This window comes from Crinia signifera, chromosome 7 (genome assembly GCF_055691185.1).
Source record: "Crinia signifera chromosome 7, ASM5569118v1, whole genome shotgun sequence".
Taxonomy (NCBI): Eukaryota; Metazoa; Chordata; class Amphibia; order Anura; family Myobatrachidae; genus Crinia; species Crinia signifera.
This window is the reverse complement of record NC_139223.1, coordinates 130,098,524-130,126,158: the sequence shown is the minus strand read 5'-3', so window position 1 is coordinate 130,126,158 and position 27,635 is coordinate 130,098,524. Positions and strand designations below refer to the sequence as shown.

The following is a 27,635-nucleotide window of genomic DNA, read 5'->3' as shown; positions in this document are numbered from 1 at the left end:
GCAGCCCGAATTATTGAAGTCACTGCACCACTACAAACTGGCACTTGTAGTTCAATGAAGACTGCAGTGCTTCCCACTATCTACTCCTACCCTACTGTTCGCACTTCCAATATACACAAGTCTGTAAGTGCTCATGCGCCTGGTTAAAAGGCAGCCAACCATTTTGTGGGCTGTCTAAACGGTCATCCGAATACAGCCCATCAATTCACAAATATGTGCCCCAGGCACCAATGTTGTTATACAAGTTTCTTGTAAACAGATCAGGTGAAATAGATTAATCCCACAAAATGGCTGCCCCCTCCATATACAGATCATAAGTATACTGGCCTAACTAGGTCTCTACCTGCAATAAAATAAAACATAAATTGTACATCCTTTCTGCTTCATAAATATTCAAATAAAAATACTCCACATATGTTAAATATATACATAATTATCTCACAGACAAGACCCCCAAAATAAAAATAAATATACAAGCTGTATACATATATTTATATATTTTTTTTTTACTTTTCTACTGCTACCTTCTTTTTAAAGCACAGGCTTTGTCTAATTACTGTAATCAGTATTACCATAATCACACAATAGATTTTATGGTATTCTGCTTTCAAAAAATTTCTTACAAAGGCTTCTGGGAAAAGCAAAACTAGCTCCAATCCTGTGCTTGGCGGTGTTACGTGATCGAATCCTGTTGGAAAAAAAAAAAAAAAAAGAAGACTTGCTTTGTATCACTTCTAGTGCTTAACAAGTCCTATTCAAATCAGAAAACAGGTTCAATGTAGATTTTTTTTTCTCTACCAGACAACATATTTAGAGTGTTCATACCTCCCCCCCCCCCCCCCCCCCCCAAATATCCATATTTTCAGTTAATTTGCAACACCAGTGCTGCAACCCATCAGTAGATTATCTTGAAGACATTTTGGAGTAGTCATGCATTAGCGTGTAATCCTATTATAGACAGCGGACTGCAGGGGTCAACCATGACTTCAAATTGCAGCATGCAGCGGATGTTTACCGATACGGAATCCTAGCATTCCTGATAAATCCACCTGAACAGGTCTGCTCAGTCATGTCCTGCTTTTTTGACAGTAAAATAAAAAAAATGGTGAAAGCAGACTTTTTTAAACTTATGGTCAGCTACGTAAGTAGTGCAGCGGTGGAAAGCATTATGATTTCCAAACCATTCCTTTCAAGCGATCCACCTCAAGATGCAAATTCCAATGGCAAATTCCAGAACTCGTTTGCATGAGTGCAATAAATCATTCGTGCCATGGTACATAGCTGTGAATTGTTTCCAAAGTGAAGGGAGAATGTACAGCGGATGCTATAGACAGTCCTCGCAGATTGCAACTTGTCCTTTCATGTAGTCTCTGCATGGACAGACCCGCTTGTGGTTGGGGTGGGATCCTGCGCAGCTGAACAACAAAAGATCGCCTTGGAACACACAATGATCTTTCTTTATGTCAATGGACGGGACCACAAGATCACTAGCGACATCAGATGACTGGCAATGGATGCCGAACCTGTAATACATTTAATATGTCAGCGTAAAGTTGTTCAGATTAACTGTCTAGGTAAATCAAATGGGTTACTGTTATTCATATAATCCAGAATAAATGATCAGTGATGGGGTGTAATAACTAAGAACAATAAAAATCATTTTTGTCCAAGAACAATGTCCCTTTTTATTTTATGACAGTGCCCAAATAAATACTTTGCTAGGAGCTTCTCTTAGCAATAACTTTGTAAAGTGCAGTATTGGTGGGTGAAAGGTGGAGCGCAGCGATAGCACAACATTAAGCCCTAGTCAAAGCTAAGAGGAAGAACAAAAATACAAGCAACTTTCTCCTGGAATAGACCAAGTAGTAATGCAAGAAGAGCAAAAGCATTGAGCACGGTAAATACGGTCTGCTTTTGTGTATAGTTAACAAATACTAGACAGCTTTACTTTCTGAAGAACACATTGGAGGGGGGAAACGCGTCAAAGGGACCCTTGACAAACTTGCTGGCCAGTTATATCCACGTCCCGCAAGGAGATGAATGCGCAGAAGGGTAGCACCAACAGCCGGGAACGCGCGTGAGGACAGCGGAAGTCTAAGTATTGATTAACACTGTTGCATAGCTAATTATCAGCACGAACATATGGCTAAAAATGTTCACGCTGTGAAGAGAGCGGTGAAAAATTACTTTGCTGGGAGCGAGCGGCTTCACACTCACTGGGCCGTTCACTCATACAAAATGCTGGGTGTCCCCCTGCACATGTAGGCTTGGCGATGCCTGCTTGGAGCAGGAGGCTGACATCACAGGACATCAGTGCCTGCCCCAAATTAGTCAGTCCGTCCAGACTGACTTATCTGCGCATTAGAAAAATAATTGTAATTCGATGGTCGCCGCCCATCTGCATGCGAGGATTCACGTGGCGGGGGCATTCAACATTTACCTGTTCACAAGGCTGCGAACATACGCAGCTGAGCGAATCGGTCTGAATTAGGACCATTGTCTGTCCGACTGCTCTGACTGGTTATACTACTAACAGCAAGCACTAACTGGATTCTTTGCTGCTAATTGTAGGTGTAAGCCTGCACATTTAATATAGCTAGAAGTAAGATCTATCACATGCCCAGCCCATCTTGTATAAGATAATAATGTACTAATTGTTTTTAGATCTTATTACCGGCCGGTAGACTGTTTTTTCTATTGTTTTTCAAATGATAGAATAAAAGTTATACCAATTAAACAAAACTTGGTCCATGAGCGTGGTTTAAATGGTGTGTTCTTCAAAAGTAAAGAGAAGTTACTATGGGCGGGATGCTATATAGCAGAAATGCGGTAAAAACCCAGTTTTCGGGGTTTCTACCGCATTTCTATATGCTATATGGCGCCTCCGCAGTGTCAGCGCTGCGGAGGGAATCGCCAGCTAAAGCTGGCGAATCCCTGCAGAAGCCTATGGGCTTCTTACCGCAGCGCTGTTTGAGGGATCCGTCACGGATCCCTCCCAGCGTGCCCTGCGGCCGGCGCCGGGGTCTGCGCATGCGCAGATGGACTCCCGGGTCACAGACCCGGAAGTCCAGTGCCGGCACCGCATCGCAAGGGACAGCTGTTATCGCAAGAGCTGTCCCTTGCATGAATAACGGCATATGTTATAGCATATGCCGTTACTAATAATGCGATGTCCGGCGAAGGGGGGCCGCGGATGTTATAACATCCCGCCCTATGAGAGATACATAAAGATATACTGTATAATGCAGTCACTAACTTGGCCAGGTCTTTGTCTTTGTTGAGATGTTGGAAGTACGAAGGTTCACAAATCAGTTGATTTTCCTGGCAGACTTGTTTACAAGATTTACCAGGATCGGCAAATTTCACCTGCAGCGAGCTCAATGGCGGCCACATAACTTGCCCGTGACAGAAGTCCTGAAATGATAAGCAATATTAAAGAGCTCCTTCTTCAGTCTGATCATGGGAATCAAATCACATAGATTTTAGCCTGCATTTACACGTGGTCACTCATAGGTGGCAGCCAAGCTCCAATGTCAGAAACCCACAGAAACCGAGAATACTGAAATTGTAACATACAGCATAACATCATTCACAATGACATTCTGACAACCTACTGACAATAGTTGTAGAAAGTTGACTTTTCACCCAACTACAGTGGAGGAACAATATTCACATGAATGTCAGATCCACACAAAAAGGTTCTACATAGCTACACTGGTGGGTGATCTACATTAACAGTCTATGGGGGTAGTTGTACTTGGAGAGTGCTAAAGTAGCAAGACCGTATCAACCAAACAGCTTCTGTCATTTATTAAACAAGCCTTCGACGATATTTCATTTGCCGGGGTCCTCGCTGCCTGATTAACAGGCAGGGGGGAGTTCTGCGGTGAACATGGACTTGCCCACAAAAACGTTAGGCCTGCCCATGAAACGCTGTTCAGGACAGTCAGATGATGTCACATGACGTCAGCGCCGCCCCCAATTCGCACAACAACGTGCGGCAGCAAAGTCCTGGGCTACCTTTGTGCTACGATCAGAGGAAAAGTCATTTGATGGTGAGCAGCCATCGTGTGATTTTTCCTCTGTGCGGGTGCTTGCGAGCGTACACATCTGCTTGCAGCGTAGCAAGGGGACCCGGCCAGGGGGGTGGCGTGCGTTTGGTGGAGCGGCGTTTACCTGCTTGGTAGGCTCTGAATATACGCAGCCTAGTGAGCAGGCCTGAATTACCCACTATGGAGAGGATCCTGTGTTCAGCAAATTATAATCAGAGCAGCAGACTCTAGTGGTGAACATGATAAACGTGTTCGGTTACAATTCTGTATGACTGCGTGGGGCATCTCCAGCCCGTTGTTCTTACCTGTTTCTCTATGAACACATTCACCCTTTGCAGCATTCCTTCGCACGTGAACTCGTAGGGCAGGTAAGGTTCATTCTGTGCCGAGCAGAAGACATGGAATGTCATTTGTCACATCAAGGAACATTATGTTGTAAGGAGCAGCTCAAGCGAAAGGGGCTGAATATTTTAGGATTCGCGTGAGATGCTCCCATGACACCACACATTGCTATCAATCCAGAAGGCAACTCTATTCTCAGTATAACAGTTTCTAATGCTCAGTGCTGACTATAGGACATTACAGTGGAACCATTACACTTAGTGATGTGAATCAAAAACACGGAATGCCACATACTGTAAGTGTGCAAAGATAATTCTATGTGCCATTGACACTGCAAATATAAAGGATCTTTGATTCATTCATTCAATCACTGCCTATCCCTTTTTAAATGGATCACACCCAATCTGTAATGACCGATACTAGGCACCAGTCCCATATTTTATACTGCATTAAACATTCATATTTGCACATAAATAATAGTATAATTGCTGCACATCTGCTGTTATATATGCAATGCGATGTCCCATCACATCTTGCTTTTTCCAGCACTTTATGTCCCATGCATCTACTATGCCACATCAGGGGCTGTTAAGAGGGCTGGTGGCAGACGTCGGTATAGCGCAGCGCTGTGCAGAAGGGCTGGCGTGTGTTAGCGGCCTGCACTCCTGCCTCCTCACCGAACCTGCTGCCCGTGCTCCTGCCACTGATTGCAGTGCAGCACATATCCATCAACGCGACATTCCGGCGGGGCCCACGCATCACGTCACGGGTGACCCATTCAACATACATGCATACAATCCTTTGATTTATCAAACAGATGCGGTCGAAATCGAAGGATTGTATGTGAGATCGCCCTAGTGTGCATTAGAGGTAACTTAGTCCTTTGCTCAAAGGATAGTATATTTGGTTCACAGTCGGGGTTTAAAAGGTTAACTGCTAATCAGATGCAGCCTCCAGGGCAATCATTTTACAGCAAAATCTATTTTATTGACTTGCCTGGGAATAGTCGTAAAATATTTAAAATTAATGCCCTTTTTATAATGGGTTCTCCATGTTTCTAAAGGCAATGGTCATAATGAGTATTAATGATTAAATTGAGATTCAAACATTCCCAGCAGGCAGATATTTCATGCTCCGCAGGCTTACAGTTGCTGAGCCATTATCATGCAAAAGGACTTTACAAATATACTGCTTGAGTCATATATGGACATCAGCCATTGCAAACCGTGGTGGAATGAGCTGAGAAATGCTCTGAGACATGCTCCAGTTCTACATGGGTGTAAATGTAACATGCAGACGTATATGGCTTCTAGTAACGCTTCTGGCGAGTAAGTATTTATAGCTCAATGGAAAAAGGACATTATAATCTTACTGTCTGTAAAACAGACTTCATACAGAAATGGTGCTTAGATCCCCAGCACATTGACCCTTATTCTGGTTCACTCGCAAAGGCAGATTCCTTCTCAAATGGACAAAACCATGTGCACTGCAGGGGAGCAGATGTAACATTATTTTGTTTCTGTGCAGGGAAAATACTGGCTGCTTTATTTTTACACTGCAATATAGATCTCACTTTGAAGTAAAACCCCACCCAGATCTAATTCTCTCTGCACAAGTTAGATCTGCCCCACCTGCAGTGCACATGGTTTTGTCCATTTGAGACGGAATTTGCCTTTGCGAGTGAACCAGAATAAGGGCCATTGTGTAGTCAGATGTTGGAGGAAAGTAGAAGTAGTTGGGAGAGTATGTGATAACACACAGTGTTGTGGATAGACACACTACCCACACAGTACCACAACAGATAATAACCTTTTGATTTAATATTGATTTCACTGCTTTTTCAACTTCCTCAGGGTCATTGATGTTCACTGTCCAAACATGCGGCTTCCCAATATATACTTCGGCATAGGGGTGCTGGGATGTTAACTGTAAAGAAAATCACATACAGAAGTATAAAATAACTGCACACAGATAACAGCAAGTTGCAGATCTGATGCTCAAGCTGTAAACAGTAGAGCTGGTCATACATTTGCGCGATGTGGCCACTTTCCACCCGATTCCGACAGATCGGGCCAAGAACTTGGGTGAAAAGTGGCCAAATCACATTGGTTTGACATCAGATCCGATCCGCGGTCCTGTGTGCATCGGATCGGAGATCTGACCTGCTGCAAAGGATCTATCAGATCAACAGCCTCCGGCAGAAGTGAATGGTATTACATCCAATATATAGCATGCGATTCTGAAGCTCCCGGGCCGTTCATGGGAAATTTGGGAGTCTTAAGGGTTAATAAAGCTGTTCAGAAAGTAATCAATTTTAAGGCACTTGGCACAGAGGGCCTGATTCAGACTGGATCGCTCATCTGCAAGTTCGCAGGTGATTGGGAATGGTTAGCCGCTGCCCAGACCGAGCAAAAACCTGCCCTGTGTGAATTCTGAAAATGTCCCAATCCGCAACTTCCTCACCATCTAATACATTATTCCAGTCTGTGCAAATGCAAGAGTGACCCTTCTACAACTCTGCAACAGAGATGAGCTGATTGAGGACAGCGCTGAAGTCACGCACCCTTCCAATGCCTGAAACTCCCAGAAAATGGCCGGTATCCCACCCCCCTCCCAAGCGCCAACTTCCTCTCCATCAAATTGCAAGGGGATTGTGATCACATATTTTCACGATTTCTGGTAAATTTTGGGTTCATTCCACAATCAAATGGATTAGGATTTTGCACATCAGCGATCAACTCTGAACCGTGCCCATAGACCCATATGATGCCACAAGGAGGGCTACAATGAGAGGAAAGTAGTAAAAAAAAAAACATAGGGGAGGGTAATCTCACTGTATTTGGGCTATGCATGACAAAGTAGCCTATAATATCAGTGAGAACCAGCTACATCATATGGACGCTTGTGCGTCATGTGCCCCAGTCGGAGTCATTAGATCCTACTGAAGTCTGCATTTGTAAGGAATTCTCCTAAAAGCCTGCAAGCAATGAAACAATCATTTCCAAAGCTGGTTATCCTGCAAGTACCTGGGATGTTAAAAATCCCCCCCCCACACACACACACACACACACACGGTCAGACTCACAGCTCAGTGTGTGTGCGTTTACAGTTGCAGTAATCAGGAGAAGGGACACATTCTTTTCCAAATTTAGAACTAAAAAAAAAATCTCACCTCCCGAAGAGTCGGCTTGCCCTTAAAGAAGTCTGTGTTCCTGCTGCTTTTTGCTGGATTGAATTTAGGGTTCAGAAAAGCACATCCATTTGCAATCGCTTCAAGGGGAGCAGGCCCCTCATATGGGAACCCCAGTCCTACAAACAGCTGAGAGACAAACGTAACACTTGTGACCACGTATAGCGAAAATCTGTACAAAGGCTTAAATCTGGCCACTGCGCCATACACTGTTCTTAACACGTCTACCCAAGCACTGGGTATGAGATGGCTACTAAACTGGTTTTACACATAACCCTATGACATCAGGCAAGAAATAATCACAAAGATCTCAAAAGGTAAAACTACAGAAAGTAGAGGTTTGACAGTTACAGTGTGTAGAGTCTAAATCAGGCATGTCCAACATTGGCCCTCCAGATGTTGTGAAACTACACATCCCAGCATGCTTTGCAATCGTTTTAGCATTCTCTAATTGCAAATGTGGCAAAGCATGCTGGGATGTGTAGTTTCACAACATCTGGAGGGCCAACGTTGGGCATGCCTGGTCTAAATGATCAGGTATGATCACGCTACGGACTCAACAAATGGAAAAGACATGTAAATATAACCTGAGCAGTGTCGCACACTAGAAACATCCTAGAAACAATGGATATGAAGTTTCATTAATTAGCTAGGATCTACTCCACAAATAGGCTTACATTTTGCATCATCTAGAACATAGGGGGTTATTCAGACCGGATCGCCTGGCTGCGAATTCACAGAACGGGTGATAATGGAACAACTGCGCATGCGTAAAGCTCGTAGCATGCATGATTAAAGGCCAAACCGTGATAAAATCCTGCTTTTTTTTTTTAAATCACTGGCCGTATGAAAGTTGGACAAAAAAAGCGGGTGTTTTTGGGTGGTAACCAGCCATTTTCTGGGAGTGTCAGGGAAAACCCAGACATTTGAAGGGAAGTTCTGTAACATCAGCTCTATCCCTGAACAGCCTAATCAACAGTTGCCGGGTCCTGGGCTACGCACAGACTGCGCACAGTAGAAAATTCATTAGATGGGGAGTGGATTTGCAGTGAAGCGCCCATCGGCATAATTGAGGCAAATTACCAGAGAACGAGTCAGGTCTGAATAACCCCCATAGTTTTTAGTCTGCCAATCCACAGTCTACACTGTGGATGGGCAATCTTGGTAAAGGAATATCAACTGCTACATTACATGACTCTACGCAGCAAATTTAACAGTCACACAGTATCAGTCTTGGTATAGGGTGTAAATGATTAACTGCAACTCACATGGAAGGACAGAGGGTTCACCCGGACAAGCTTAGTTGTTGTTAGATCACATTGGGAATTTAATAGAGAAAGTGGGTCATAAGCTGCAATTGTGAGGACCTCCTGTTTGTTCCGTGTGTCACATGTATAACACAGGGTGCAGCTGCAGGCGTTTTAAAACTATCACTGTGCTATACAATATAACTCACACAGTTCTTCACATTCCCCTCTCCCACAGACCCTCATGATTCCCTCTCTTACTATGCCACAGCCACTCACAATTCCCCTCTCCTACAGAGCCTCTCACGATCACTTTCCCACCCTCACACAGTCCCTTACATTCCTCTTTCCCAACCTAATGTTCCCCTTTTTATCCGAATTTGATCTGAGTGTTCTCGAGCAGTGTTCACAAACATTCTTTGCTAAAAGTGAACTCACAGATCGGTTAAGAGGAAAATACTAAAAAAACTATTTCACTGTAGAGCAGAGGATTCAATGAGTCAGGAGATGTAGGGTGACATTTAATAGTCAGATTTTGTTTTTTTATTGCGATAAATAGGCAACAAAATGGCGTTTTCACATTTTCCCCCAAATCGTCAATTTAACAGGGTGCGCAACGGGACGTATTTCAATTTCTTTGTGCGATAATTCGCACTTTCTAAAAGGTTCTGATTGGCGAATTAGTCAGAGACATGCACAGATCATTGCGATCTGTGCATGGTTATGGTGTAAAAAAAAAAAAGAATAAAAAAAAAAATTACAAAAAAAAAAAAGAAGGGGGGGGACCGGCGTGGGGTCCCCCCTCCCGAGCATAACCAGCCCCAGGCTCAAAGAGCCGGTCCTGGTTTCATAAAATCACGGGGCAAAACCAATAGGGGTCCCCAGGATTTTATAAAACCAGCACCAGGCTCAAGGGCTGGTCCTGGTTCCCAAAATACGTGGGACAAAATGAGTAGGGGTCCCCCTGTATTTCAAGAACCAGCAACGGGCCCAACCAGCCAGCAGGGTAATGTGACAGCCGGGGGGAGACTTATTATACAATTCCCCCTGGCCAAATCATTCAGCCCTCTGACTGAATTTACCTGCCCATGCTGAAGCCTGGGGCTGTCCTCGATGCCCCTGGGCGGTGGGCATCGAGCTGATTTTTGTGTAAAAAAAATAGAACTATTGTGTATTGCTGTGGAACTATTTGGAGAACCACAAGTCCCAGCATGCGAGGCAATAAAGGGTCAGCTGAGACTTGTAGTCCTACAGTAGAACAAATAGTTAAATAAATACACTTACACACTGACAGTAAAACTTTATTACATACGGAGCCCATTCATCCAATACTCACCTATGTTGCCTCGAAGCATTGGTCCCCTTGTCCAGTAGTATCCACTCAGGTACCTGTGGAGAGAAAACATACTCACTGGACGTCTTCAGGGCTTCTCTGGGACCCCTGCACCGCTGCCACCACGATCCGGTCTTCTTTTTACTTCTGGGGCTCCGCCCCCCCGACCGGGACTTAGGGCGGCCCACCAGCCAATCCCGGACCATGAATCCCTAAGTCCCGGTCGGGGGGCGGAGCCCCAGAATTGGTTTTAAATAGGTTAAAACAAAATGCATCAATCTTTATCCCTTTGAGTCAACATTGCTGTGAGATGTCCAAAATACTCGCGAAAAATGTCAGCGTTGCTCACGGCGACTGGGTTTTGTTTTTTTTGATCAGTGTTTAACAAAACTTCAATCAATTGACTTTCGATTATTTGCCGGCAATAACTATAAAGTGACTCAGGTTCCTCCACTTTGACCCAGGCATTTTTTTAGCGGATATTTTGCATGTCTCTCACAGCAACATTGGCACTCAAGGGGTTAAGAGATTATCAGCTCACAACACTGGTACTATTTGCCATTCTAGTAGGACATGCAAAGCGATAGTTTGGTTACAGATTGAATGTTATCTGCTTGCACAGCACTATGGGGTATTAGGAGAGTGAATACAGAGGATTAGTGCAGCATTATGTTTAGAATGCAGTACTACCTAATGTTGCTTACATCTCAGCAGCTAGTCAGCTAATGGCCTACTGCAGCCAAGCACGCATATAGAGAAGAGCTACACATCAAGATTTTACCACAGAAAATGATATAGATTATACACATATAAACCAGTCAAGAGTGATTTTGCTTTCCCAAGCAGAAAACTACTTGCTGTGGATGTAACTGGAATTATGCAGCCTTTTGGTGTGTACACACGGGTACAATCAGCGGGTGTGGTATAATTACCCGACAGTCGGGATTCCGACAGGCATTAGTCAGACGTCGGAATCTCGACTGCACAGCGTGGGGAGCGCAATGAAGCCCCCTTGCGGGCTCGCTGCGCTCGCCATGCTGCGGGCACGGTGGCGAGCTGCGCTCGCCACCTATTTTATTCTCCCTCCATGGGGGTCGTGGACCCCCACGAGGGAGCAGTCGGGATTCCGACGTCGGAGGAATGACTGTCGGAATTCCGACTGGTGGGGAGCCATCCGGCACCCCAATCAGCATGAGATTTTGACTATAAAAGTCAAAATTGCATCAGGGTCGCATGCAGATTGCACAGGTTTTTTATCTTGCGATCCCGATGCACGCTCACGTGACAGAACAAATCCAAACCCAGATAGACAGGGCCGCAATGACGATATAGTGCAAATCTAATGCAGATTGTATGAATTGTATGTAAATAGTACAGTTAGCAAAGATTGCATAGCACTCGAATCTAAAGGTGTGTACACACTTGCACAATTTAGACTATGTATACAATTTAGACTATCTGCATACAATTTAGACTTTATAGTGCAGATCTGCACTATATAGTCTATGCAGCAAAGACTTTCTGGCTGCGATACGGGAGCGCGCATCGGGATCGCAAGGGTTAAAACCCATGTGATCCAGATGAGATTTTGAATATATAGTCAAAATCTCATGCACATTGTACAAGTGTGTACACACCATTAAGTCGAATAGCAAGGGAATCTCACAGTGTGTACACAGCATTATTCTTATAGAACTACAAGTTCCAAGCTACTCAGTCAGCCGCTGCATACACACAGGTGATTATGGCATGCTGGTACATAGTTCCACAATCATTGCAGAACCCCCCTACCGATCCGTACATGGCGACAGCATGCTAATCAAGGATCACTAAAATAATAATTCCAAATAAAATCTGAAAACAAAGTATTTGTGCAACAGAACAGTAGTCCAGTTGTTTACAGTTTATTTATGGATCTTCCTTCACTAGCTGGTGGTTATTTGGGCTTAGGCAGGAGCTGATTTATGCAACTAAGAAGCAGAAGACAGATTCAGTAACACTTCAGGGTACTTGTGTATTTTGGCGGCACCCCCGATGTCCGTCGTACGATGAACGGATCGCATCACATGCCATGCACCCGATGGCATACGATGCGACGCGATTTTGACCCCCTATACGATAAAAAATCGTATAAGCACCCTAATGGGTGCTTACAATGTTAAATGCACCCCCACACCACCCCCCCACTATAAACGTGAACCCGAAGCGTGGCGAGCGCAGCGAGCCAGCGAGGGGCGGCGGTACGCGTCCTACGACCTTTTCATACCCCCACTATCCACGTCGGCGTGGAGTTGAGAATAGAATAGTGTGGCGAGCGCAGCGAGCCACCGAGCCCCAAGCGTGGCGAGCGCAGCGAGCCCCGCGAGGGGACGCGGATACCTTCACAGGTAAACGCGTCCCTTCGCGGGCTTCACAGGTATCCGCGGGGCTCGCTGCGCTTCCCAACTCCACGCCGACGTGGATAGTGGGGGTATGAAAAGGTCGTAGGACGCGTACCGCTGCGCTCGCCACGCTTCGGGTTCACGTTTATAGTGGGGGGTGGCGTGGGGGTGCATTTAACATTGTAAGCACCCATTTGGGTGCTTAACATTGTATAAGCACCCATTAGGGTGCTTATACAATGTTTAATCGCATCGCATCATATGGCATTGTATGCCATGTACAATGGCATACAATTTCAAAATTGTATGCCATCGTGCACTATCGTACGATATCGCGTCGCATCGCATACCATCGTATGCGTTATGGTATGCGATGCGATGGGCGCCGCCAAAATACACAAGTACCCACTTCAGTTGTATAAAAAAGAAATGTGCATAGAAGACCGGAAAAACCTATCAATGCATATTTCCCTATAGATTGTAAGCTTGCAAGCAGGGCCCTCATACCTTTGTGGGGAAAATATTAGAAGGAATAATAAGAGATAGTATCCAAAATTTCTTAGAACAGGAGTAAGGCTCTGCATGGGTTCATCAAAAATAGATCAGGTCAGACTAATTTAATTAGCTTATATGAGGAAGTCAGTAGGGGCTGGACTTTGAGAAATCTGTTGATGTAATACTTCTTGATTTCACTAAAGCTTTTGACACGGTGCCTCATACGAGGTTATTAATACCACTAGGTAAATTAGGATTAGGAGATAAAAAATTGAATTGGATTAAAAACTGGTTGCACAATGAGGGACAGAGATTGGTGGTAAATGGCATACATTCCAGCTGGGGTAAGGTCCAAAGTGGAGTCCCACAAGGTTCAATATTGGGACCCACCTTGTATAATATATTCATTAATGATATAGGAAATGGCATAGTGAGCAAAATTGCATTATTTGGGGACCACATGAAATTGAGTAAGGAAATCAACTCCGGAGAGGATGTGGATACACTACAAAGTGACTTAAACTGGAAAGGTGGAAAATGCAGTTTAACGTTTATAAATGTTAATTAATTCATTATGGGAACAAAAATAAACAAGCTACTTCTAGCCTAAATTGAGTTATTATAGGGAATTCTGCTGTAGGAGAAGGACTTGGGGGTCATCATAGATGAAAAATTGGGTAATGTTGCTTTTGCTACTGCACTTGAGCAGTGCGCACTAAGATACTGGCATACATTAAAAGGGAAATGGATTCAAGGGATGCCAATGCTATAGGCACACAGGCATCCATTAACCTCCTCCCTGCCTCCGCTGCCCAACCTCCATACTGACCGCAGGATGCTGAGGTCCGAAGGCTGGGCTCCCCCATTGCTGTAAACGGGTGCCAATTTGCACTGCCCCATAACCGGGGTCCTCCCCGTGTTCCACCCTGGTCAGGTCCAGGGCAGGATTTGCGGGGAAATGGACCAGTGTTTTTTCAGCTACCCCTTTTACGCCGATGCTGACCCGGGTTCATGAGGCAAAAACCTGGGTTTTTGCATCAGTATAAAAAGTTGTATAAATTAATTTAAATCAAAACTGGATACATTTTTGTACATCCTATAGATAGGACTTATGGTGTGTACACATGGGTACAATCAGCATGAGATTTTGACTATATAGTCAAATCGCATCGGGATCGCATGCAGATCGCACAGGTTTTTTACCTTGCGATCCCGATGCACGCTCCCGTGGCAGCACAAATCGCAACCCAGATAGACAGGGCTGCAATGACTATATAGCTCAAATCAAATGTAGTTTGTATGAATTGTATGTAAATAAGATTTGAGTGCTATGCAATCTTTGCTAACTCTGTACTAAGTCGAATAGCAAGGGAATCTCGCTGTGTACACAGCATTACTCAAGTCAGTAGTTACAAGTCAAATAGGTTGAACTCTTATAGACTACAGTCTTTTTTCAACATTTATTACTATGTTACCATTGACTGTGTAAATACCCATATTGTTGTATCACTGTCTCCTATTATAAAGCGCAACGGAATATGCTGCACTATATAAGAAACTGTTAATAAATAAATAAAAAGCAATTCCTACACATGAGGCTTGGCACATTTGCAACAGAATATTCACTTGCAAAGGTCCTGCAGATATATGCTAATGCCGCAGTAGCCGTAATCTGTAAAATGACACCTACCTGCAGCGTGCATGCAAAAATACAATATTGATAATCTGTGCATCCCTAATGTTACTCATTGCTTGTTACAGTGCTGGCTATGACACGCCCATGACTAGCCACCCGTGACCACCATCAAATTAAATAGCACTGCGACTGTAGTCTAATTAATTGTGGCACATGCGCAGTGAGGAAAAAAAAAGAAAACTACTATGCAGACATTGGCACTGCATAGGATTCACATCCACCTTTGCAACAGGCCCACTGTAGCCAAAAATACAGCAGCCAACCACAGCAAGTGGCCGTTAATAACGCGTTACTGATTTACAATGTAATTTCTGAAATGTCTATAAAACCCTTAAATAAGACCTATTACATTTTTTTTTTAAATGAGCAGATACTCACTTTGGTCTCTCTGAGCAAGAATTGCAGATCGCGGCCACTGAGGATCCCATGATTCTTCACATAATTGGGCATGTGAACTGTGCCCTTCTCATGTACAGTGCCATGTACTTCCATGTAGGTGTGAAGGATATCCAGATATGTATTTTTGTCCTATATTGGCAAAAAAACAACAACACATTTACAAAAAGTTGGTAACTCCGAAACACACGAGCAGATATAGGGCTAGATGCACTAAGCTTCAAAAGTGATAAAATGGAGAGTGATAGCCAGCCAATCAGCTCCTACCTGCCATGTCACAGACTGTGTTTGAAAAATGGAGCTGATTGGTTGATTGTTTATCACTCTCCATTTTATCACTTTTGAAGCTTAGTGCATTTGGCCCATAGGGATTTGTTAAATCAAAGACTGTACTAGAAAATAGTCTGCAGCTTAGAAGTGATACAGATGTGTCCTCCTGCATCCTTGCTGCAGTCACGTTAAACAACCCTTCTAGTCACGCCTAGTTTTGAGCGCGTTTACCAATTGCTGGGTGTCTTGTGCATTATTTTAGTATTTACTGAAAATGCGTCTTATTTTCCATTGATATGTTATTAGGAAGCACAGATTATTAAATGATATGCAGCATACCTATATTCTGTGTCAGACTGTGGCTGTATCTACATTAGAATAGTACGGAACTGTAGTTTCTGGGAAAACACTGTACCGAAGCATTTCTTATTCAGATACAGCCACAGATGCACACTGAAAATATGAATGCCTCAATCTCGATCTCTAACAAACCATATTGAAGAATATCAAATCGACAACCCATAAGACATCAGAGTTCCTGTCAACTGAGATCATGGCAGCAAACAGGCCTGGTCAACTTTTCTGCACAGTGGAAATGCTTTTCAAGCCAGCATGCCTGCAGCCTGATGAAACACTCTCCCAGGCAAGATGCAACAAGCTTGCAAAAGTTTTTGCAGATAAAATATCCGCCATCAGGGCTGCAATCTCCACAGTGCCTTCAAAGTAGTGACACCGTACCAAACCGGACAGTGTAAGCCACCTATCCTCATTGACCAGCTTTGACCCAATTGCTGAAATTGCCCAGATTTTGCATTCTACTACCTGCTCCAACCAAGCTACTAAAAGGGTGTATGGATATACTGTATTTGGCCCTGTCAACCCCTAAAGGAAGAAATTGTTAGACTTCATCTTAAAAAACCTTATTTAGATCCCGACTGCATGACCAAATACAGACTGACAACAAACCTTCCTTTTCTAGGAAAGGTAAAAAAGTGGTTGCAAATAGACTGGAAACCCGCCTGACAACTCATGATATGTATGACCCATTCAACTTAGGATTCAGACGAAGACCTAGCACTGAGACAGTCTTGGAAGAGGCAGAGGTGACTGTTCAATCTTAATCCTTCTGGATCTCTCTGCAGCATTCCAGACTGTGGACCATGGGCTTATGATCGAGCGCCTGAAAAAAGAAAAAAAGGTCTGTGGACTGGATGGCACAGTACCAAGCTGGTTCAAATCATTTCTCACTGGCAGGTCACAGAATCTCATCTGAAGTATACTTATCACCATCAATGCCACTGCCATGTGGTGTCCCACAATAGTAACCCCCATGCATATTGCAGTGTACATGCTGCAATTGGGTGAAATAATTAGAAGCCATGGCCTGGTCTACCACTGCTAAGCAGATGATACACAACTGTACTTGTCCTTTACTCCGTGCAAGGAGAACGCAATAACAACCCTAAATGGCTGTCTAGTTGAGCTCCAGGAATGGAGGAGTGCCAGTTGGCTGAGAGAGTCCTGATAAAACAGAGGTCCTTATGATAGGCCATCAAAGGACAAGACAGCAGAATAGCTGTTCTAATGGACTGACACTTGTGGGTACAGAATTACAAAACTCTGATCATGTGCAGAATCTTGTCTTGGTGTTGGATGGTCGCTTGACACTTAAACATCAGATATCAGCCACAATGAAATACTCATTCTTTCAACGGAGGATCATAGTCAGAAAAACACTTCATTCCCTCTGTAGATCTGCCAAAAGTCATACATGCATTTGTATCATCTCGATTAGATTACTGCAATGCCCTCTACCTTGGTCTCCCAGCAAAATAATTGAACTGATTATAGCTGGTACAAAACACAGCTGCCAGGCTGCTAAACAACCAGCCCCGTTCTAGTCACATTCTGTACTCCCTTCACTGATGAATCATGAAAAAGGAACGGGAAAGGATGTCAGGTGCCCGCCCCCCGGCACCCATGTCATCCGGCAATTACCATGGGAATGCCCATGAAACGCTGTGCCCCCCTCCAAAATGTTTGGTGGTACAGTCTCTTTGCTATGGACGTACGCACCGCGCACGCACACACATAAAGTGTGCATTGTGGAAACATCGGTCCCTGTGCGAAGGAAGGCAAACAGTGAACGGATGAGAATAAGGTCCAGTGTGTATTAGCTATTACATGGCAGCTCTCTAGGATTCAGTTCAATACTGCATTAAAATGGCTCACAATGGCTCACCGTGCACAAATTCGTAAATCCTGCAAGTGGTCTTCAGTGATTTCAGCAGTTTATAACTCTTATTCAAAACCATGGCAGATAAATATCTTGCATATTATTGTAAGCAGCTGCTGTATGGTCAGAACACAGCTTCAAGTGCAGGAAATCAGCCCTGGGCTACACTATGATGTCTGGTCCAGAATCATATGCATTGACAACTACTGAGCTAAGGTGTACAATAGACAGAGCACACACCATGCATATTGTCCATTAATGTAGTATGGATCACTGGAATACATAGTGTTTCAGTGTTACAGTCATTGGTTGCTCAGCTTGCTCCCTCCAAACTGGACATCTAGGTCACCTTCACACAAAATAAGCCTCCACAGTCTAACAAAGACCATATGCTCAGTCCTTCAAGCCATAACGAAGGAAGTAAATTAATACGTACAGACTATCAAGCTGGTGGCTCAGTGAATAAGCCATATGGAGATCAGCTTAAGGCTTTGCCTTTATCGTTCTCATTCCCACAAAGCAAAACTGCTAAATATTCCCATCTAAACCATTTAACATTGTACAAGCAGCCTAATAAGGAAATCACTATAATCCCCATTTTTACTGCATAGATGCAAATGTCTTGCCATTTCTAGGAAACGGTCTCCAGAGGTGGTCCAGAAAGCACTTCCATACCTAAAACTGGTTTGTAAACTGCATTTTCTACTGGTTGCAACTATGATATTCCAAGGGCACTGAAAGTATATTTAGGTGTATTCAGTACCAGGCCAGTTATATTCTAATTATCAGAGAAAAGCCTCTGTATTCCAAGCCACATTCAAAAGATGCTTCAGTTACAATGATGAAAGTGCAGTTTTTCTGCATAGCAGCCATAGCTAAAATAACAGACAGCAAGAGATCAAGGTGACGCAGGGATGTAAATACTACCACTGTACTATAGACCATAAGCAGCACAAATACATTTCAAAAAGAAGATCCCGTTGACCAGGGCAATAAATCAGGAAAGCTCAGAACTTGTATTAATAACATTGACCATTCTTTGAATGGCCCATTTTCTGATCTGGATATCCATGCTGGGATACAACACATAAGAAAATACTGAAGGTCGAATCCTATTGTAGCATTATACTGAAGGCAAATCGCAACATTTACACAAATCCCTAACGTAGATTGTTGGGTCCATCAAAACCCAGATGCTGAGGATCAAATGGACTATGCACAAACTTTGATAAACCAGTATATTTTTGAAGATTCTTTTCACACAAAAAAGTCAAATTATTGCACTTTATCAAAACGCGTATACCAGGACCTGCTGACTTACAGATCGAGTAGTATTCCGTGCAACTTCTATGTTTTCAGGTTTACCAGTTAACAACTGGATAGATAGCCATCAAACGTGTTCCACTGAAGCACAATTAGTGGGGATATTCCTTCCCATGTGCACTGTGGGAAGCTCAATGAAGTTTACTTATTTGTACACCAGTTCCAAGGCCAGTAGTGCAGAAGTCATTAATGACCTAGATTTAATCTCAGACACAGTCAGATCACGGTTTGTTAGTCTGTGATGATGGTTTGTTTCTTAGAAGATAATGACATCAGCTTAAAGGCTGGAGGGGTTTTCATAAGGAACAGAAAGTTCCTTGCATCAAAATATACTGTTGTGTCTCTCCAAGTTGTCTGGGTGGATTCTATTTATTAACGGTCCCTCATTAAACACACTGGTGTTGCCTGGAGAAAGGATTATGTGGTAATGAAGTAGCTACAGCTAAACTTTGAACAACAAAAAGTAAAAATTGAAATGCGTAAACTTCCGACCGAGTTAAATGGTTGTGGATTGACGGTCAGATCTCTTAACCAGTGGGTGACTATTTTGAGGTTTACTGTACCTATTACAGGCTCCCAGGCTTTCAAAACTAATGCCCCCATACACAAGCTTTGATTCAGGGTCATTTTCAATTTGATTTTTCTTATAGAAGCAAAATAAAATTAAAAGCAAATATGATCCTGAATCATAAGCTGGCCATACATCTATAGATCGATTGTCAGATTGGGCTGGTTGGAACAAAATCCTAGTAATGGATGAGAGCAAATGACAGTTGACCATTTGCTTTGAAATGCTGGAAAACTGCCAAAAGCTGTCATTCAGATATTACCACGTTTTTGTTCCAACAGGCCCAATCTGACAATGGATCTGTAGATGTATGGGCCCCATAAGCGTATGTTACGCCAGTTACATGATGCTCTATGGAGCATTCCCTGCTCCCTCCCCCCAGCGCGCTGTCCCGCCCTCCCTCCTGTTAGATGCCGGCACCCATCGTCCAATGATATTGAATCTGTATCGAAGGCCTCCGCATTGAAGCGTGTGTACAAGCTGTAAGGGGCAGATTTAATGTCGTTATCACTCATTACTAATGACACAGTAAACGGTGCTCCAGCCAATCACCTGCTAACTGTCAGGGTAGTTCAGAGCTGACTGGTCGGAGCACCATTTATCATTTGTAACAATTGAGAACAAGAATATATCAATCATTGTTAAATCTGCCCCTAAATCTGGGCACACAAGAGGTAATCGATTATGTGATCAGTCATGAAAAATAAATAGAAATCCAGTTTATTCTCATTACTTTAGTGGGATCTATCCCCTATGTGCACACACATTTTTCTCGAATGGGCACAGCAGCACAATTAGTGTGGAAAATAAGCAGATGGGACTGGCAGCTGGATTGGGGTTTTTTTTTTTTGTAGAGGTCTCAGATGTAAATTTGGCATGCACTCCTTTTCCTCTACTGCGAACAGAGGAAACGGTGTGCCTGGAAGTGCTCGGAATGGTTTTTATAGTACAGTATATCAGCATGTAATAAAAGATTAATCAGATGTGCATAACATAGATACCAGACAATGGTCACGCACACATTTTTATCACCAAGCAATGGGAAAAACAGTTCCAAGTTATCTTTTTCTCCCAAAAAAATGATGTGCATTGTTTAGATCACTGAATCAAATGTTTGACTTTTACAATCCAGTATCATCGAAAGCCTGGCTTTAATAATTACTGGAACCCATTGCAAAAGATATCTGGTCAAGATCATTATTTAGTTAGACACATTCTTAAGGGATGGCTCCACCCAAATGAATCCTTGATTCACACGCTTTAATACAGAAAAAAAAAAAAGGACAAGCTTGGATAGGGCTCCTTTCCTGCCATTCTTTAAGATGCCCATACACAGAGCCGATTTCGGCAGATTGCAACGAATCGGGCCGTGACATCGATCCAAATCGGCTCAGTTTGATGTCCCCTCAGGTCCGATGCGTGTACGCAGACCTGCTGGCCGTCCGACCACCTGACCTGGGACCTCCTTCCCGTGCTGCAGAGGGTGGGTTGCGGGGTCCAGCCAGCTGTTGGTGGGCAGCGGGGTTCCTCCAAGTGGCAGCTGGGAGGCTGCTGGAGCCTGTAGTGGCATTTTGCTGGGCAGCGGGATGCACCTGATAAATATTAAAAAATATTTAGTGCGTCACCCCTGCAGCCCGGCCCATCTACTGTGTTGCCCCGCCCGTGTGTGTGGGGACTTGCCGCTGGGTCTCACTATGTGTGCCGCTGGCCGCGGTGTCTCTCCTGTGTGCAGGAGGCCGCAGCCAATCAGCACTGAGACTGAGTTGGTCGTCTCCTGTCTGCACTGCGCATGGACGGCCGTACCCACACGTGTACTGCGCATGTGCGGCACCCCTGGTCCTCTGTTCTGCGCACTGCGGCTGCCTGCCCTGCCTTCTTGCCACAGCAGCAGCCACAGGACAGTCGGAGAACAGAATTGAAGTAAGTCCCCGAAGGGAAGCCGGGCCCTGGATCCTCAAAATTATAGGTGAGGAGGGTTAAGGTTCTCATCTCTGCAGAGGGAGCCAGTGTGTCATCATTACGGTCATATACAAAAAATACAAATTGATTTCTGCGCCTATAGCGCATAAAAGCAGCTCTGTAATATTCAAACAATAGTAAACAAGGTGTGTAACATTTATTGGTACATGCAGAAGAGGGTTGTGTGGGTTTGGTATTACGTGCGGCCGGGGGGGGGGGGGGGGGGGGGGGGCAGAAATAGTGCACAGGGCCCCAAGATTGCTGTTGCCGACATTGGCCACAGGTGTATAAAATCAAACACCTAGCCATGCAGTCTCCCTGTGCAAACATTTGTGATACAAAATAAATCACTCTGATGAGCTAAGCAATTTCAATCTTGGTACTGAATACCCTTCCAACATGACCCATTGCACTAAGTACAAAATGCTCTGTTTCTGGACTTTACTCTTAATTTATGATCGCTGTCACCAGTGTTAAAACTAGTTCATCAATTAAAAAGGTGTGTCAGCACAGGTGATGGCAATAATAAATTAGGGGAGGTCCAGAAACAGAGCATTTTGTACCGAATGGAATGGTACTGTGATAGGAGGCCAGCTTTGCAGGAAGACTGTAATTTCATCCCTGCTGGATATTCCATGGTCAACTGTAAGTGATGTTATTAGAAAGTGGAAGTGTTTAGGAACAGCAGCATCTCAGCCATGAAGCGGAAGATCACGTAAATTCAGAGAGCGGGGTCAACGAATGCACACCAACACTGGACTGGGGACCAGTGGAAAAGTGTTCTGTGGAATGACAAATCACACTTCTTTCAGATGGGCGAGTCTGGGTTTTGTAGAGTCTGGGAGACCATTAACTACCTGACTGCATTATGCAAACTGTGAAGTTTATTGTAGGAAGGATTATGGTATGGCTTGGGTCTTATCTCCAGTAAAGGACAATCTTAACGCTTCACCATTCCAAGACATTTTGAACAATGCTGTGCTTCCAACTTTGTGGCACAAGCTTTGGGAAGGTCCTTTTCTATTCCAACATGACTGCGCCCCAGCGCAAAAACCAAGGGTTATAAAAACATATTTTAAGGAGTTCAGTGTGGAAGAACTTGATTAACCCACACAGAGCCCTGGCCTCAACCCCATGAAGCACCCTTTGCATGCACTGCAATGCAGTTATTGCAAGCCAGTCCTTCTCCTCCAACATCACTGCCTGCCTCATACATGCTCTACAGCAGTGGTTCCCAACCCTGGTCCTCAAGTACCCCCAACAGTGCATGTTTTGCAGGTCTCCACACAGAATCACAAGTGTTATAATTAGCTCCACCTGTGGATCTTTTCAAATGTGCCTGAATAATGAGCGCACCTGCCAGGTGACCTGGAAAACGTGCACTGTTGGGGGTACTTGAGGACCAGTGTTGGGAACCACTGCTCTACAGAATAAATGGGCACAAATTCACACAGAAACACTCCAAAATCTTGTGGAAAACCCTCCAAAAAGAGTATAAGCCGTTAGCTGCAAAAGGGGGAACCGCTCCGAATTAAAGTAGATTTATATAAATACAAAGTAATTATAGTATTGGTTAGTGTAATGGTCCAGTGTCTGTATACTCGTCCATTTAGTGTGCCTGGTTTTTTGTGTGATCTAACTGGATATCCCAAAAGAAAGACATTGTATAAATATGGGAAAAAATAGAGGAAGGCATACATTTGTCGCTCCCAAATTAATAGGATACCCCACTAATATCTCTCTTCTCAGAGTATGCATACACTTCCATTACATTCCCAACACATCTCATGCACCATGTCAGCGGTTTGATAAAAAGGTGAAAAAGCCATGCCTAAGAACACACACATTAGTAAGGTGGGGAGGACATAGTGTGATAAGATGCTATATACAGAGGACCTAATGTACATGTCTGCCCTCAGAAGAAAACTCACCTTAAACGTGATGCTCGATACATTGCTGGAGAGTATTGAGCAAACAGAAATAACCCTCAGAATCGTGTGTCTATCCCTTCATTTCCCCCAGTTCGCCCATACCATTATTGAAGCCCTATTGGCATGCAGCCTTTTTTCCTGTGCTCCCCCTGCTCTGTAATAAAACATGATCAGGGAGGACAGAGTAGAACCCGGATCCCTGCTTGTGAAGCTCTGCTGCTATGTAAGTGTTTTAGGCTATAAGAAGCCTAGAACACTTACGCAGCAGTGCTAGGATTAAACATACATGGGTGTGGTGTCAGGGAGATCTTGCCTAACGTCTCTAAATTGTCACTACATTGCATGCTAAGAACACTGTATATATTGATTTCCTCTAAAGAAGCCTTGCTTCCAGAAGATCATTGTGTACAGAGAAAGCCTTTGTTTGACATATAGCCAGATTATCTGGCATCTTATCTGATTGATGATTAAGAGAAAGCCGACCTTATAGAGGAAACATAGAATTACAAGAGTAAAGGCCCCCATACATTAGGCCGACTTGTCCTAGGGACAAGTCGGACCCAATTTACCTGCGAGCCGCCCGGCAGCTCCCCGGGAGGCTCACATACAATTTGGCACTTGATGTGCCATTTTTTACATGGGATAAATCGCATGCGATTTATCCCATGTTAAAAAAAAAACGGGGAGCTGCAGGGCGGTGAGCAGTAGTGGGGGCGGGCAGCGGCAGTAGTGGGGGCGGGCAGCGGCGGCTGTGGGGGTGGCCAGCGGTGGTGGTGGGGGCGGCCAGCGGTGCTGGTGGGGGCGGGCGGCGGGTGCGGTGAGCGCTGCTGTGACCTGGCCGGGCAGTGTACTTAAGGCCCCCATACACTATGCGATTTTGGTCCGATTTCATCCGATTTCGGCACTTGGTGCCGATAATCGGATGAAATCGGCCCAAAATCGTATGTGTGTGATGTCTGATCCGATCCGATGCGCGGTCCCGTGCGCATCGGACCGGATCAGGGAGGTCGGACGGTCAGCACATAAGATCATCCGACCTCCCTGTATGCATATGCCTGCCACCTGACAGGCATATGCATGCAGACACCGGGCGGGCAGCGGGTCCCTGAGCACCGGCTGACTGACCTGGCCGGGCGGTGGTGCGTGCGGGCAGCGGCCAGCGGTGGTGGGGGCGGGCGGCGGGTGCGGTGAACGCTGCTGACCTGGCCGGGCAGTGTACTTACTTACATAGCAGCAGCGGGGACGGGCAGCGCAGTGGCGGCTATTATATTTTGAAAATACTTGTCAAATGACCGGCCGCTCTCTGATTGGCTGAGAGCTCTCCGGCCAATCAGAGAGCGGCCGGTCATTTGACAAGTATTTTCAAAATATAATAGCCGCCACTGCGCTGCCCGTCCCCGCTGCTGCTATGTAAGTAACACTGAAATTCGCAGACCCCCCTCAATAGGCTGTACTGATCCAGCTTGCGAGATAGCAGGGTAGTTTTTAATTTGTAGACACAGTCTGTAGAAAAATATAAGAAACAGCTTGGCTCCACTCAAAGACAAGAGAAATGTACCTTCCAGAAATTGTCAACCTTCCCGTATACGAGCGACTGGTTTTGCCGTTTGATGTCATTCATATGTCTGATGTCGCTGGCGTTAAGATGCTGTTCCACCACAAATCCGAGGAAGCTGTTATCAGGAGTGTGAGCTGTACACAGGGGGAAACAAAATGCTGTGATTCTCCGTCTTACAAGGACGTTTATTCCGCTCTACAAGAAATCTTCCAATAAAACATTTTAGCTTGTAATTATACTCTGCATACTTCCCTGAGCACAGCGGTGTAGTGCACTTATTAGCTTTATATAAATGGAGGAGTTTGCTCATGGAACTTGTCCGGTATTTTAGAAATATTTGTATTACGTTACACTGAAGTAAAAGCATGGCATACAGGTGACATAGAAAGCTCCATGTCCTTTGTAGAACTACTATACTATACTATAGGTACAACTACAACGTAAAGCAGAAGACAGACTTGTTACAAAGAGTCACCCAATCGGAAGACTCTAGAGGGAAGCCCGATGTTCGGCTTGTAGTAAGTAGGTGGCTAAATTAGACCAGCGAGAGCAAACTGAATAAAAAAACATTACAGAATTGGATTAAAATATTTACCATGATATTTAAAATGTGAAGCCATTAATAAAATTATCGAGGATACCAAGACGGTGATTGAACTCCGTCCCACTTCCAGTGGGTTGAGTAACTTGAGTTGCACCTCCAGAGACATAAACCTCCCATATACCTGACAGCTGACCGCCCTCAGCTCCTCCCTTTACTAGCTGCAAGGGGTACAAGAAAGGTTGCTAATTGGCACGGGACGTCTTTAATAAAGTAGAAACCAGAGCAAAGTGCCCATCGTTACTGCGATCAGTTAATAAAAAGCCATTGTAATGTCATGAACTTGTGCACAATGCCTTCCAAATCTGTTACGTATAACATACATACAGTATTCTCTGGCCGGTAGCAACCTTCTGTTGTAGAAAATTAAGAATAGGGTGTTTTGTGAGGGTGCCAGGAGAACAGATATTGCAATCTGCTAGCCTTTATGTTTATAGCAGAGGAAAATCTTTGAAAATTGTCAGTTAGGATTAATTTTAAATGGTCAGCACTCCAGGCAGGGTTCTGTGACCTTGGAAAGATAGCGAATATAAATTAAGGGTGAATTGTTCTTTAACAAGTTTCCCGAATATGAACATGGACAATGCTCACTGGACTTGGTTGGAGAATGTCTGAATACTAATAGAATGTGTCGCCATCTATAAAACTAATTACTGTTACTGGCTCTCCTAGCAGCAAAATAATATTAGTAACAATTATATGGCTAAAAATAAAGGCTCTGGGGCCATTAAGCATGGCAAACCCAATAATGATAATAGATCATAACAGAGATAGCAGGCACAAATAGGTCAGGCGCTAATCAGATATTCTCTATAAGAATGCGGTTGAATTCAACTTACAAATAAATATAAATTCATCTACTGTATATGGGTTTTTTTTCCCCATCCAAAAATTAATTTTCATTTGCCAAATTAACAAAAGTATAAACTAATTGTTCAGACCAAAACCTTGCACAAAAAAGTAACATAGAAATATATAATCTGATGGCAGATTATAACCACTTCCTTTAGTCTGACCTAAACACACGTATACATACTTACACACAAGGGTTATGTTTATCAGGGGTGCCAGACGGGATCCCGACAGTCGTTTACACGACGTCGGGATCCCGACTGTCAAAACGCAGACAGCCGGGTGCCCTACGGCCACCCGCTATTTTCCTCATGGGGGTCAAGGACCCCCATAGAGGAAGAATAGAATAGGTGGCTCGCATGGCGAGCCACCATGCCCGCAGCGTGGCGAGCGCAGCGATCCCGTAAGGGGCTTTTTTGCGCTAGCCATGCTGTCTGACTCCGGGCAGTCGGGATCCCGACGTCGGGATAATGACTGTCGGGATAATGACTGTCGGGATAATGACTGTCGGGATAATGACTGTCGGGATAATGACTGTCGGGATAATGACTGTCGGGATAATGACTGTCGGGATAATGACTGTCGGGATAATGACTGTCGGGATAATGACTGTCGGGATCCCATACCACACCCGTTTATCAGGAGCCAATTAACCTAATAGTAGATTTTTGGAGTGTGGGTGGAAACCAGAGTACTCGGAGTAAACCCACGCAACAATGGTGAGAATATACAAACTCCACACAGTTAGGGCCACGGTGGGAAGGGAACCCATGACCTCTGGTTTGTGAGGCAGTAATGCTAACCTTACACCATCCGCACTAACTTACAACCTTGGCGGGTGTTGAAAATATAGGGCCTGCAGTTTTTAGAAAACAAATGGCAAAACTGCAACTGCATTCTATAGCATGCGGGGTGCTGCAAAGCATAGGGCAAGGCAGCCCAGCATGCCATGTCCCTTCAGGGACTGCGTCTGAAGTAATTTAGTTGGAGCAGACCACCCGAAAATAGTCCGGACACTGTCCCCTGTTAGACATTTGTCACTTAGCATTTTCCAGAGTGTGACTGCAGTTTAAGCACTCTCACATTTGTAGAATGGTGACAGTTATTCCATTAAGTGTTCCTCCCAGTTCGTGGAATCCGTACTACTCTGCATACCAGCATTGAGAAATCTGTGCAGACAATGAAGAGTACAGGTCCCAGGAAGC

The 27,635-nt window shown here is 44.3% G+C and overlaps 1 protein-coding gene across 2 annotated transcripts in view; it reads right to left on the bottom strand.

The window, feature by feature from the left end:
• Window positions 1-830: 830 nt before the first annotated feature.
• MGAT5 (alpha-1,6-mannosylglycoprotein 6-beta-N-acetylglucosaminyltransferase) overlaps window positions 831-27,635 on the bottom strand; it is a 131,021-nt gene continuing 104,216 nt past the window's right edge. For both annotated transcript variants that reach the window (XM_083153813.1, XM_083153814.1), the window contains exons 11-17: window positions 24,978-25,111; window positions 15,115-15,264; window positions 7,567-7,713; window positions 6,204-6,320; window positions 4,358-4,432; window positions 3,257-3,414; window positions 831-1,523 (exon numbers count right to left, since the gene is read on the bottom strand). In XM_083153813.1, the coding sequence (XP_083009939.1) occupies window positions 1,325-1,523; window positions 3,257-3,414; window positions 4,358-4,432; window positions 6,204-6,320; window positions 7,567-7,713; window positions 15,115-15,264; window positions 24,978-25,111 (980 nt within the window). In that variant the 3' untranslated portion in view covers window positions 831-1,324. The remainder of the gene's footprint in view (window positions 1,524-3,256; window positions 3,415-4,357; window positions 4,433-6,203; window positions 6,321-7,566; window positions 7,714-15,114; window positions 15,265-24,977; window positions 25,112-27,635) is intronic.